Source organism: Zeus faber (genome assembly GCF_960531495.2).
Source record: "Zeus faber genome assembly, chromosome: 7".
Taxonomy (NCBI): Eukaryota; Metazoa; Chordata; class Actinopteri; order Zeiformes; family Zeidae; genus Zeus; species Zeus faber.
In genome coordinates, this window is record NC_137203.1 from 32603521 (window position 1) to 32618716 (window position 15196).

The 15196-nt window shown below is 39.0% G+C and overlaps 1 protein-coding gene across 1 annotated transcript in view; it reads right to left on the reverse strand.

Moving 5' to 3' along the window:
- Positions 1-15196, reverse strand: part of parp8 (poly (ADP-ribose) polymerase family, member 8) — a 59652-nt gene that overhangs the window by 8836 nt on the left and 35620 nt on the right. The window contains exons 12-19 of the mRNA XM_080003324.1: positions 10263-10908; positions 9939-9992; positions 9197-9292; positions 7146-7238; positions 5382-5507; positions 2035-2100; positions 1381-1448; positions 308-356 (exon numbers count right to left, since the gene is read on the reverse strand). Coding sequence (XP_079859450.1) covers positions 308-356; positions 1381-1448; positions 2035-2100; positions 5382-5507; positions 7146-7238; positions 9197-9292; positions 9939-9992; positions 10263-10908 — 1198 coding nt within the window. The remainder of the gene's footprint in view (positions 1-307; positions 357-1380; positions 1449-2034; positions 2101-5381; positions 5508-7145; positions 7239-9196; positions 9293-9938; positions 9993-10262; positions 10909-15196) is intronic.

Consider the following 15196-nt stretch of genomic DNA (forward strand, 5'->3'; position numbering starts at 1 on the left):
CCTATTACAATGGCCCTTCTGTTCATCTGTTTTTCACTCTGTGTGTGATTCCCCTGGGTAATGGAAACAATGTCAACACCAAGTGTGTGAGAGGAAATGCAAGTATTGCAATGAAAGTATGTTATGGTGCTTTTCCACCGCCCTGCCGGAAACCCATGAACCTGGAGAAGCAAATCCACTTATGGCAGCGGTTGCATTTAAATAAAATAACATTTTGTGCAAATATTTCTCGCTTTTATTTGGTGTGGTTAGGCCTTCCGGTGTTTTATATTGCTTGGTAAAAGGTAATATAATTAAGATGACTTACTCTGGTTACTGGAAGTTTGACAATGTGCGACCTGTTACTGGAGATCACCCTAGGAAGAACAACAGGTGTGTAAACGTTCAAAAAAGACCATTCGCAGAAGGGACGCCTAGATGGGGTTCAAATGAGCTGACACAGTGGATCCTTCCATTCAAGTTGAATCGATGTCTGTTGACTCAGAAGAGTTAATAAATAAAATGAAACCTGATTTCAGGTTTCAAAACACAACCAATCAAATAATGAAAAAATAGTGCAGAATTTGAAGGCAATAATAAACTGTCCAAATACTTTGGTTACCTGAAAAAAGGTCTATGAAAAAAAACAAAATAAAACTTGTTTCAAAGTTATGAAACCAGTGTTGATGTAAATACTTTCAAATTAATGCAGACAATCTAAACATCTAGAGCAGCGAAAACGTAGTGTTTCACTCCAATTACTTATGCTCAGTACTGTGTATGTACGTATATAAACTCTGAATTTATCATCGGGTAAATTTAACAAGTATACAACCAGAGGGAAATAATGCCGCTGATGTTTTAAAAACACACCTTTCAGAACCGCTGTTAAATGATATGGACAATTGTACAAATGTAACATCTATTGACATCTATATTCTGTTATGCACACTGCAAAATCAAAATAGTTGTGGTATAAGGGGACAGAATAGCAATTGGTTGAACTCTCTCCTCGTGGGAGAGACTGCAGGTTGTGACTATTAGTCAAATCTGTTGCTTTGATGGCATTCATGAATAGTATACATGTAAAATATTTTAAGTTTTGAAATAGGACTGAATGAAGACTAAATTAAACATAGGATCACTATTTTTCAACCAAGGCCTTACTAAAATCTTGGTTCATTCATAACTGTTCACAGCACAACCTTTGTGAGTGCTTTACTATCAGAAACTTACTATTTGAAATTCTTCCAAATAGTTATTATTGTATCAGTGTGAATATGTCACTGCATGACACAGATTCGATCTGTATCATGACTTAAACATTAAAGTCTATGACGTATATGAGTAAATGAGGAACGGAAAATATCTTTAAATAATCTCCTAAAGACAGGAATTTACCATTGCAGAAGTGGGTGTGCCAACGGGTCGTGTCTGTCCATCTGCTTCTTTATTTCTAAGTAAGGCGCCTGTAGTGAGATCAACAAGAAAAGACAGCTTAAAACAAACAACGTTATTTGCATGATCCTCCCGCATATACTGTTTCCATATTCATAGAGCAAATGCGCAATTTTCAATCATGAAGGCCTTAAGAGTCCTAGAAAAAGACATAGCCAAACTTTCAAATGTAATTGGCGTATTAGAACCACAATAATGTTTACTGAGAGTGATCCATGGATGATCAGCCAATTTTGGGAAGCCCTCCCATCGACTTTTCTGACCACGGGGCCATTTCAGTGGGATAAGGGAGGTAAATGGGATTTGACAGGCCTCCATGGGCTGTGTCTTCCCAAAAGTTCCATGGCCTTGCTGGTATATTGAACAACTTTTTTTATATTTTTATTTTTTTACCAAAGTGCAGTCCTCCATGAACATAGCATTTCATAAGAGAGTATTTCCCTAGAGTGATTGTATGCAGCTAGCTTAAGTTAAAAGGATGTTTAAGTGAAAGCTTAAGGCTAAAAAAATCACTTCAAATGCAAATGAAAAAATCCAAGCAATCACCAGGTCTCATACGGCATTTTGAAAACAAAACTGTAATTACTAGAAAGATACCTGGGTCATCTCCCGAATGGATGTAAGGCTGTCAAGGGCTCTCATCACCCGGTCATAATCCTTCTTCTGAAAAAATAAAAAATAAAAGTGTGTTTCTTAAAAACACTTTGACCTTTGTCCCCCGTACTATCTGCTGCAGCCCAACAAGTGGAAGAATTGGGTCACAGCAGGTCCAAAGAATTATGTTCTTGTGTTGTGTTTTTGGTAAATGCAAAATGGATTCTGTATTGGCTTCAACATACTGTACACAATACAAAAAAATAAGACTACTAGGCTTGGGTAGATTTACAATTAAATCTATTTTTAGTCGCCAGGAAAAATCAGAGCATTGAAACGGCTTAAGTGCAGTTTACGGTGTTCTGAAAGTTGAGCAGAGAGGGCGTGGGGGGTGGAAAGGGAGAGCAGGAGAGAGAGGGCCTCTTTATTTTAGTTTGTTTCATAGATGTATGAAACGGAAATTTTAAAGATAACTGAGTTAAGAGACTGTCCCGCTCCCCCTGTTGCTTTCCTTTGCTTTGGGACTTAATTAAGTAAAAACTGTTTTGTGTTAATTCTTAACTTGTAAATAATAAATCCTGTACTTCTGTAACAGGGAAACCGCATTTGCCACATTACATTACGTTCTATGCGCGCCATTGGCAATCGCCAATTCCCGATAAAATTGGCAATTGGCTATTGCTGTCAATTACCAATTGGAATTTTGCACGATCGCCCAAGCCTAAACACTTCAACCTCATCATGGCACGGTAACCATAACATTAACTACCGTGAAATACATTCAGTACCAATGTGTAACAAACATTGATACACAACATGAAATTGGAACCTCTTAGACAAGACTGAGCAAATTATCAAGGTTGGATATCTGAGGTACAGTATGTTCATGTTTAAATGATGACTCTATTTGATTTATTTGAAGGGTTAGGGTTATGTAATTATGAAAGAATTATGTAATTATGGAGACCTTCTTTGTTTCCTTGTGTCTCTGTGTCTCAATGAAAAACAATGTAACACTGTAAACAGAGCTTGATTTGCAAGGATGAGAAAGGGATGGACCAATACCATTCTTTATCTGTGTATCCCTAAAAATAAGGCTGTAGTATATCGATGGTCTCTCATTATGAATAAAAAAAAAAAAACACAGACAGAGTATCTGGCGTTTCTTCACACTTTTCTATTTGCGTGATATCATGATTTGTATTAAGGTTAATGTATAAGGAAGATTGACAACAGACTAGAGTTAGTATTCAAAGTGATACAGTGTCTACAGAAATCAAACTCAGTTCAGTTCAGTTAAGTGCTTTGTTATTAGCAAACAAAAGCAGTGAATGGTGCTAAAAATTGGATTTGATTTTTAAAATAAGATAATATTACTTGATCTAATAAAGATATATAGAAGTCTTTATGCAGGATTCTGCTATTCTCACCACTGTGAACGAGCATGCGTGTGTATATCATTTCATGGCAAAGGGCAAAGATATATTTTGGAAGACAGCTGTGGTGTGAATGTGAAAGTCAAGGCATGACCAAAGGACATCAAAAGTGTGTAGTGTAAAAATGTAATTTATTTCTAAATGTAATTCACGTTTTACACTTAAGAATAGCAAACACAATAAACACATTTAATGTTTGAAATAAGTTTGCTTTTTCATCTGATTACTGTAATAGTCATTATAATGAAGCAGACCTGGCAACCTTGGGAAAATATTTTGAGTATCACAACAGTATAACAGGGAGTCTCTGTGGCGTTTTTATTGCACCTAAATGACTCCATCAGTTAATCGCACTGTAGCTGTTTTGTAACGAGGCTCATCACATCGTATGCAAGCTACTACGGCTAACTATTGTACAGCTACTCCTCACTTAACGGCTGACTCTTGTTCCGTCATTAATCAAATTGGTCGATAAGCGAGGACCCGTGTTATTTCATGGCAAGGGGGCGTGGGGATTGCGAACGCTACTGTAGTGAATACTGACAGACTGCGGGAACGAGACTGAAACTGAGAACGGTGATGCGTAATGAGATGCTTGACGGTGAGACGCCACGGTATTGTACGCAACAATACAGACTGGTCAGAGACTTGGACTGTCAGTCCGAATGGTTGCGAAACAGGTAGGTCGCTAAGTGAGGAGTACCTGTGAACAAATTCATATCATTAGGATATACCCCTTGAAATGCATCATCTTATAAAGTTAACGAACATGTCTACCAACTAGAGATGCACCGATTGTAATTTTCTTGGCCGATTCAGATTCCTGTTTTTTTTAAAGTCTGACCTGCAGATTCGATTTCTGACGTGACAGGACACCTGCACATACGGACTACCACTGCAATTTTCAGTTACCACAAGAGTGAGACTGCTGATTTTGACAGTGTGTTAATTATTGTTCATTATTCGCTATGGAACAATAATATAACATGGAACAGTAACTGAAATCCAATAGAATATGGGACTGTTCCCAAGTTTCAGTATAATACAACCTGTAATTCTCACTGAGTTTCAGTTGGACACAACATATAACATAGAAATGTCCAGTTCAAACTTCAAATGAAAGTCTCTTTCACTTTTAAGTGCAAATATACAGTACATTTATATTATATTTATAGGGTATTTGCCTTTCCAAAATAATTACAATCATTACAAAAAGATAAAAAATAAAATGAGGGGCCGACTCTTCCCACTCTTGTTCACTGGAAGTCCTCCTTCCCTCACAGTGCATTAAACCAAGTGAATCAAATCCAACAACTCGTTTTACTGTGTGACTCATCAAGAACAAAGTCTCAAAAAAGAGTCAAACTTTCCATCAGCTGAGCTCCACTGTGATGGCGATAGACACGCAGTCTGCACAATGTTAGTAATATTGTCAGGTGATAGATATATAATTTATCTAATCTTCTTTGTTTACCTTGAAGTACCGCCAAACAGTCGACATTTCCTTTCTCTCGCTCTCTTTTTTGAGCATCAACTACACAACTACATTACATCACGTTGGTATCAGGTTTGAGTATTGGAGCATTTTTACCAGTACAGTACATGAGTACAGTACATCAGTATCAGGAGCAGAATCTGAAAATAATATCTGACACTGATCGTCCGATCACCAGTCATGGCAGATTAAGCTGAAAACCAGCCGATGCATCTCACATTCATTTTTTTTTTGCATAGTTTCAGCTGGTATTTCCTACCTGCATATTATGACCAAGAATTAGGTGTTTGGTACAGAAAATGCATGTTGGTTGGCAGGTCTGATTAAGGATTAAGGACAATCAATACAAATAAACCACCAGAAATTAGAGGCTCTATGGAGTCAAAATTTTCACTCAAGTCTTACAAGACATCACTTACCCTTGGGTTGAAGGCTAGGGTCTGGGGATCATTTGGGTCCACAACAGAGGGATATGGCTCGAAAATAACCACTTTCCTCGGCGACTCCAGTGCTGAGCGACACATCGACACCAGCAGATCCACCACCTGCACGGGTCGCGGTTTTTAAAGTACTGTAAGAGGCTATGCCAGTTCAAAGCTGCAGACACATATGAAAGAACTAGAAAGAAATGTATACTCAAGTTTATTTACGGGGCAGTTCAGTTTTTTGTCTGTGTCACCCACAGGAGCTAGCCTAGTCAATTTCCTCTGTAGCTGAGCTCACACAGTTATCAAGCAACCCACATGCATACTGTCATCTCAGGACTGGACACACAAGGACGGGTTAGGGTTTAGGTTAGAGACCCGGCTCTTTCGGAATACCTGAATACCAACAATGTACCAAAAAAAAAAGTTTTTACCCCAATAACACAACTTTATTCTGATTCCTTACAGCTCCAATTGTATCTGGTTGAATTTAGAAACAGGTGCCCTGGCACTTAAATTTGAGGTAGCTCCAATGGTCGATGTATGCTTTTGATTGTTTCTAGCCTGTCATACTAAGTCGCTTTGGACAAAGGTCTCTTCTATAGAAATAAATGTAAACATGAAATGTAAATTGGTACTGATCTTCTCTTTGACTATCTGAATCTGGGTAAGATAGACAAAAAAAAAAAAAAAAAAAAGGCAGATTTCCAAAAACGGCCACCAAGGTTTGCCAATTAGTACAAATCAGAGGTACAACTAATTAAAATCAACTGCCTCTGCACATTAAAAAAAAAACCCAAAAAACAAAAAAAACAAAAACACGGCGGGACTTTTGTTCCCTAATCCAGGAGTTGTCTGACCCTGGGGAGCAGTCCACGCAAATCCACAAATTTGAAATATTGAGGGACGGAGTTGCCTATCAAAATTTGTGTCTTCCTTGGGCTGTCCTTTCCTGTTGGTCCCGCTGCGCTGTTTTATTTTTATTTTTTTAACCTGTGCTGTCAGCATGCTGGGCATACAACACAAAGTATTTGTATGCTATTGCATCTAGGACAGAGTTAGTCTGCAAGTAGAGCTCAACTTCTCAACCTGCAATGCAACTCTTTATTAATTCTTTAATCGTCAAGAACTGCTGTAACTGTGTCTAGTTCTGTCCTGTGGATGACCTGTAGAATGGCAAGAGCACAGTTTTTGTTTATAGAGAGCCACCACCAACCCCCCTCTTTGGAGAACTATTTATCATGTTTGGGTCTATAAACAACTAATCACTACTCCAAGAGAGGGAGATTCACTACGGGTAAGACAATTAAACGTAGAAACAAACAACATTTACATGGAAACATAAACATCGAACGACAACATGTTTTGAAAAACAGTTGATCAGGTCCCTGAAAACTGGAACTACAACTGGTCACGTGGGTTCTTCTTGTCATAGTTATGGCAGTAAATGAGGGAAGAAAGGAGAGTGATGCAACCAGGAGGGTGCTGGGGTGCACTCCAAGCAGGTGTTGGGCGTGTGTGCGTGTGTGTGTGATGGGACCGCCTGTATGTAAGTGTGTGTGTGTGTGTGTGTGTGTATGTGTGTGTGTGTGTGTGTGTGTGTGTGTGTGTGTGTGTATGAGAGGTGTCCAACGGTGAGTGTACAGGGCTTATCCCAATTGGTTCTGGTGTATAAGGTCGGTATTAGGTCCCGCTGTGCTGTTAATTGGCAATAAGGAAAATTTAGTGTAGAACGACTGCTATAGTACGGTACAGTACCTGAGCTCCGGTTGCAATCTCATCTGCGGCTTCATTCATCACTCCCAGCGTTTGGAAGGCAAACACGCAGAGCTCCCGCTCGCACACCGTGGGCTGCATAGGGGGAAGCAGAGCATACAATGCCAGAAGAAGATTTGGATGCACAAGTTGTGTCCATGATGATGATATCAGATGAACCCACTCAGTCAATGGTAAAAAAATAATAATAAATTTGACTTTCTACAGATTATGGTCTCAATAGCAATGTTTATTTCTTCTAATTGATGTCTTGAATGTCATTTTGAAAATCATTGTTAGATAAAGAGCATGTTAACGTGTCAAGACTTGGGGCAAAGTTTCCTTGATTGACAGGTCTCTCATTTGCAGTCAAGCAATGTGGGCGTGTTTCTACCCTCATTGAAAGGCAAAAACACTTTCAGGCCATCAGGCTCCTGTTGCCCTGACATTTTTAATGATAAAAAACACTCACAATTAACCAATCCTGCTGCTTCCATTACTACTTCTTCACTAATCTGCATACAGTATGTCTGCTGTGGCTGCCGGAGTTTTGTGCTGCCGTGATGGAGCCAGTAGATGCCGTTTCCTCTGGAAGATCGCACTTCAATGGCTTAAATAAAAACAGTGGCTTGATATAAAAGTTGTTTTTTCAATTTTTTAATTGCAAGGCGGCTGTTTGGTGCTTGTAGTGAGTCAGCCGATGTTGGATTTGGACATGGTGGTCTTGTGTGGCAGGTTGGTCTGGTGCTAAAGTTGCCACTCCAGGTTATTTCATATATAAGAAGATAAATAATAGGTGTTTAATTATTATTGGTAGTAAATCTTTTTTATTTGTATATTGTATATTATATTGTATAATTTATTTTACTAATCGTTGTTCTAATATGCCACTAACATGTAGTTAAAGTTCGGCAATATAATTTTCCAGGACTCTCGACACAATGTACGCATGGTCCGAGGCAGTTCAAAATTTATTTCTAAAGTAAGAACAAATTCAAGTACGAACATGTTGAATCCCAAATTTTGGCTTAAGCCCTGTGTACGCATGATTGAAGCACAAATCTGTGCGGCGCACTGTTTATAAATGAGGCCCAATGTATTTGGATTCTGCATGTGCCCCTCTATATGCAGGTTGCATTATTGGTAGCGGGGTTCCCCTTTGGGACTTGGTGTAGTATAGTCCGCCCAAACAGAGACAATGTTATGGACTTTCACTTTAAACTTGCACCAACAATAATTGTAAATTATTCTGAACTGTATTCTACTTTCTGGTAGCCTATGCAGTGAGGGAGAAGATTATTGCTGAGGGTAGTGTTCAGGACCAAATGAATAGCTACCGCCCTATACCCATTTACTTAACTTAAGTAACAATTTCTCGATACCTCCCGCATTCTGAGTGAACATAACTCTGGATTCAGCAAGATACATATCTGCCACAACACTTATGGTTATGAAAGTTTGTTCACCTGACAGTGAATTTACTACGATTAAACAATGATCTTCTATTGGGTTGATCTTCATTTCTAAATAATTCATCAGACAGATCTCAATGTATTGTAACAGTTGACATAGTTATTTGAGAGTGCACTAAGATCTCCTTTTTAGGTTTTTTTTGTATTCGTCATTAGGACACACAATGTATTGCTTAAATATATCAGCTTTAGCCAGGCTGGAAGGTGTATTTCCCTAATTTCACAGGAGCTAGGCTAGATCCCCTCTGCAGCCTTACATTGAGCTAACAAAGTTAGCATGCAGCAGAATTTGGGTCGATATTACAGAAGAAAAACTCTTCATCTTTAATGTGACACAGCAATGCCTCTAACAAAAAGGTTGATTGGGTTTTCACAGGACATTTAATAAAATAATAATAATAAAAATAATTACATTTTATAATTAAGGTAGCTTAGTTGAACCAGTGAAGAATGGCCTCGTCTCTTGATCCAGACCTAACCTTTATCACCCATCCAATGAATAGATGAATAAATAAAACAAAACAAAACGAACAAACAAAGAAAAAAACAAAACAAAACAGTTCATTTCCAACTATTACTTACCCGCAGCATTGGCCCATTCTGAAACACGTGGGGTTCATCGCACACCACACAGAACTCATTCAGGACAGGAATCCTCTGCTCCGCATAGTCCATTATCTGTAACAACACACATGTGATCTAGGGATGAAGGTGGGAGTTGTTGACGGTACCATCACAGCAAAAAAAATGCGATTTAGCGATTACTATAAGGTCATTTTTCAAATGACAGAGGGAAAAAAACAGTAATACATGATCTACTATTGATCATGTATTACTAATAATTCTTCATAATTCTGATACTGACACAACACATTAAAGCAGATGGTGTGACAAACAGTGAATGGAAAGAAAAAAGCTGTGGTGACAAATTTTGTCACCACCAAGAGTGGCTCCAACACCCCCCTGAACCTGGAGAAATCATAGAGCGACGGCCTACATCCAAACTGGATGATGTATCACATTATTAAAGATTCAAGAGGTTTATTTGTCACATACATATACATACATTCATACATATATGATTTCTGCTGTATGTGCAGATATCCGCGCTCTACTGAGCACTTTGTGGTGTTCATTTATGTTCGGCATTTGCCAGGTTATAAATTGTCTTCTGAAACCGCATAATGAGCCGCATTGCATAGCAAAGCTGTTGGTACGGAGGAAAGAACATATTTCACTTGAGCTGAGAACAACGAATAATTACAAACGATACAACTTGATTGACAATACGACTTTGTGAGGTTTGAAGTAAAGGTTTGTTTACCTGGACAAGAAAAGCTTTATCTCTGATTTGAATGGACTTGGCACCGTTGTTCGGCTACAAAACAACGGGGAGGAGATCAAGCGTCATTATCCGACAAGCTTTGCATAGATGAAGAACTTCAGGTCAATGAGTTCATACTGTAATACAACACTCTCACAACTTTCTCAATTAGAACTGAGATCGTCATTCTTAGGGATAGAAATGTTACTGCAATAATAAACATTACCGTATAGTGAATCTAGCTGCCTTAGTAAACAGGGTGTACTAAACAGGGTGTACCGAGTGATTTCTCACCTTACCCTCTTTCTGTGCCTGAGAACTTACCGCTGGCGGTGAGGCAAGTGATGGGGCCAAGATACCGATGAGCCCTGAGGTAAGAGAAAGGCGCCTAACTTCCGGCGCTGGTTCTGGTTTGCCCATCCTGGTGCTGCTGGAATAAGACCTGCTCAGTAGCCTGTGGTGGTGCCTCAGCCCGTCCATCTCTTCCGTTTTGATGGAACCGGAGCAAGACCGGCTCAGAAGTCTCTGCGCCTTCAACCCGCCCACTCCAACTCCGAGACCCGTACTGATTCCCCCACTTATGCCGCCCACGCTCACGCCCCCACTGGGCTGATCGCAGTGCGGGTCGCTAGAGCACGAGCGGGGGAAAAGCTTGTGGGCCGGCCGCAGCATCGGGGGGAAATCTTCAGGCTTGATGCCAGCTGAACAGGGCCGGCCCAACAGGCGGTGGGTTTTGAGGGACATCGGGGTCGCCGGCGGCTCCATACGGCCGTCGCCAGAGAGAGAATGGCCCAGGAGCTTGTGTGCAGACTTGCTTGGACCAGGGCTAAAGCCATCCACCTCCACTTGCTGCTTGACAGTACTGGAGCAGGTCCTGCGAAGGAGGCGGTGGGATTTGGACATGCCATCCTGCTCTGGCTTGAGTTTCTTTTTGCTCTTTACGCAGCCAGGAGGAGGATAGCTGGGAGATCTGGATGGGAGGACAAGAATCAATTGCATGTCTCCTTTACACAATGTATCAACTTGACATGATAATTATTTGATGACCTATTTTGCTCAGATTCAGATGAGAAGGACAACGCAAGCTTCATCTTCGTGTGTCCATTACCAAGAATGTGACGGCCATGCTAACTATGTTGTCTTAATGTGAGGCTGAAAGGACAACAACTAGCCTGGCTCCTGTGAAATTAGAGAAATACACCTTAAATTGCTCTTAAGGATTTAATAATTTAGAGAATACACCTTTGTCTTGATAAAGTAAAAATAAAAACAGAAAAAAGGTTCTCCTTTTTTTTTTTATCCAGTTACATTCTGAACAATTTGTGATGCATAATCACTGATACATCTGTGATTTTGAGCTGCGAGGTTTTGCTTTAAGTGAGTTGGGGGTTGCCAAGTATCAGAATCAGAAGGTTTCATTTTTTCCAGCTAAATTTACATATACGAGGAATTTCTTCTGGTGAGGTTTGGTGCACTTCAGTACGGACCATAAGCATTAAAAAACAAAAAGCTTCACAGAAAAAAAGGAGAATAAAAATTGTAACAAAATAAAATTGGAAGAAAAAAATAAAAACATATATTAAAATGTTTATGTCAAATACATACAAATAGGCAAAAATACAAAAACAGAAATAGTCACATAGTTAAGATATACAAATGCGATACTATGTACAGGATAAATTATTATTATGGTATATAGGTAAGAAATATATACATTTTATAAAAAATAAAAGTTATTACAGTATGTACAGTGTAACACCAGTGTTATTGCTAATATCTATATTATTGCACAAGTTGCTTGTGTGAGTGAGTGAAAAGTATTATTATCATTGCACCCTGCAGATGCATTATGCATCAAAAATATTTCTGAATGCACTTAAAACAACTGAGATCTCATTTGATGTTTTTGTTTTTTACTGGTCATGAAGACGCAATATGCATTCAGTGTTTCCTTGGGATGGAGTTGTAGCAGCGGAGGTGAAATTTTCATGTGCGCGTGCGATGACGTTTCTTTAAGGGAATCCTATCCAAATAATATGTATGAGTGGAATGCAAGCTATTTCTTAACTGGGGAACTTGTTCCAAAATTTAAATAAATAAATACATAAGGAAGAAGAAGAGAGTGAGGCGAAGAGAGTGAGTGGGTGAGGGAATCTGTCATGTCTTTCAGATTGACAGCTTTGGCGCATCACGGTGGCCCTCACGAATATTAAGGCCCGCCTCCAGGAAAAAGAATCCGTGCATGTGGAATACCTACTATCTATATGAATACTTGATACAAAACGTATCAAGATGAATCTTCGAAATGTTTATTTCTCAGATGAGTTTCCTTGCATATTCCTCTCAAATAATTGCGTTTGCTGTAACGTTACTATGCAATACTCGTCAAGTTGCAGGACTGTTCAACAACCAAAAAGCACACCCAGTGATTTTTGTTACAATTGCTGTGCTGAGATTATCAGGTAAGCACAACGTTTCTGATTGATATGCTTTACTCACAGGAGTGTGAATTGACCTGGATATGAAATGTCCATAGCGCAAAATAATATAACGTTAGTTAGAGATAAAATGGAGCCCTCTCCTCTCCTCTCTCAAAAAAAAATAAAAATTCAACAGAGGCGTACCAGCGGCGTACCGCTACTGTTTGGTGCATATAGGGGGAACACTGGTATTGCTTAAATAAATCAGCTTTTGAGATTACAGTTTGAATTCCCTAATTTCACAGGAGCAAGGCCAGTTGATCAACCTGATGCAACCTTGCATTGAGATAACATTGTTAGCATGCAGCCCATCATGATCTCAGTACTGGACACACAAGGATGAAATTGGTAGTGAGCTCCTCATTTGAATCTCTGTAAAATATGCAAAAGGAAAATTTCCCCAAAAGTAGAGCATCCCTGACAAGCTAAAATTCAACACGAACTAGTTTTAATGGAAAATAATGTATATCACACGCATGGGCACGTAAACACACACACACACACACACACACACACACACACGCACGCACGCACGCACACGCACACACACACAGTATATATAGTATTGTATATGCAGTCTATACTGTACCTGGAATATACAGCACCAGGTCACCTACCGATTTTACTATTTTCTACATTGTAGGAAAATCGTGATATACGGTAGATAATAGTAAAATAACACATGAAATTTTGCAGTAACCAAAAAAGTGGAATATATTTCAGATTTTAGATTCTTCAAAGTTGCCACCCTTTGCCTTGATGACAGCTTTGCATAGTCTTGGCATTCTCTCAACCAGCTTCATGAGGTAGTCACCTGGAGGTAGTCACCTGGATCTCTCAATGCGTTTGAGCCAATCAGTTCGCAGTAGGGCTGCACGATTATGGCTAAAATGATAATCACAATTATTTTGCTCAATATTGTGATCACGATTATTTATAAAGCTTATTCACCCATTTTGGCGGAACAGTTATTTTATTGCACTTTGTGAATCAACAGAAAACTGCCTTCACAATAATAATGTATTTCATAAACCTATAAACAAATAAACTCAAATGTACACATTTTTGAATCAAAATAGGACTTTCTTCATAAAAAATCAGTCTTCTTAAGGCTATATATAAATATCATTTTACAAAAAAAAAAAAGAATGCCACCACATGGTACCAAATAAAAATAATTTACCCCAAACAAGAAGGTCAGTTAATTACACCTGCAGGTATTTTGCAGGAAATAAAACAGCCAGAAGAGAATCAGGCCTTTACGGTTGAATCGCTGTAAAGAAACCACGACTGACGGAGAGTCATGGAGTGATGCATCAGATGACCTGGCCTCCACAATCATCCAACCTGGTTTGGGATGAGTTGGACCGCAGAGTGAAGGAAAAGCTGCCAACATGTGGTCAGCATACAGTATCTGGTGAACTCTTTCAAGCCTGTTTGAAAAGCATTCCAGGTGACTACCTCATGAAGCTGGTTGAGAGAATACCAAGATTGTGCAAAGCTGTCATCAAGGGAAAGGGTGGCTACTTAGAAGAAAAATATTTCATAGTTCTTGATGTCTACAATGTAGAAAAAAGTAAAAATAAAGAAAAGCCTTTGAATGAGGAGAGGTGTCCAAAGTTTGGACTGGTACTGTATATATAGAAATAGTGTATACTTGACAGTAACCCTTGCCCGGTTACCCTCAGCAACCAGATTGAGTCAATTGGCAACCATTTCTTGGCCTCTGGTTGGCGCCTTTGACAACCACTTTCAAACAAAAAGAATTGGGACAGCGAACAGCAAAACGTTTGAATATTGCTGTTACAGTCAGAACCAGAATGCTGAACGTGTGCAATTGTGCATGCACTGGTGCACACAGGCACCTGTTTTAGAGACAATGGCGAAGCAAATTAAGCTGTTTGACTATGGGGTGAAAGATTCGACTAACCCATCAACATCACAAACAAATGTGCAAATTGATTAAACTGACAAAGAACCAAATTAACCTGAATAAAACAAAAAGAAAAGTCACCCATTTTAGCATTTTTTATCCGCTCGAGAGAACAACGCTATTACATTCTCTGATATTACGTTAGAACGAAGGAGCGGATGCGGCAATCACAGCCTCAGAAAACTGTAGTGCGTGTCGGAAGTGATGCGTTCATTGGAACTCGGAAAACCGTCACCTAACACCAGTAGCATATTTCACACCTTTTTTTAAACCATACATGAGTTTACATGTATGGTATACTGTACAGTTAACTACAACCAAACTAAGAATTTATATTAGGTGTGAAAAAACATTTTAGTTCAAACCTGACCAAAAAAAAATTTAACTAACTAAAACAATATTTTCTATTTACAAAACGAACTAAAATAAAATAAAAAATATACAGGAAATGTCTTTAGTTTTAGTATTTTTTTTCTAGTCAATTTGGTCAAATTTGTCAACATATAGCCGTTAAATTACAATAACCAGTTCTTACGGAATCTTTGTAGACAGACAACATTAATAATGAGCATGGCTCAGACCTCATCTGGTGGAGAGCTACTTTTAAAAGGAAAGATGCAAATTTGAATTTACCATTGTTAACAAGGACGGGACAAACAAAACTTTTGGGATTCTTATTGTCTGTGTGGTGAGCATATACAGGTGGGTGTAAGAGAGACAGAGACACTGGCTAATTGTGATCCGGCCAAGTGTGACCAGAGGAGTTATTGTTATCACAGCTTTTGTCTGTCTTGACTTCAGTCAGTTTTTTGCCCTCCGAAGATTCAAATTCTGTAAAGTATCAG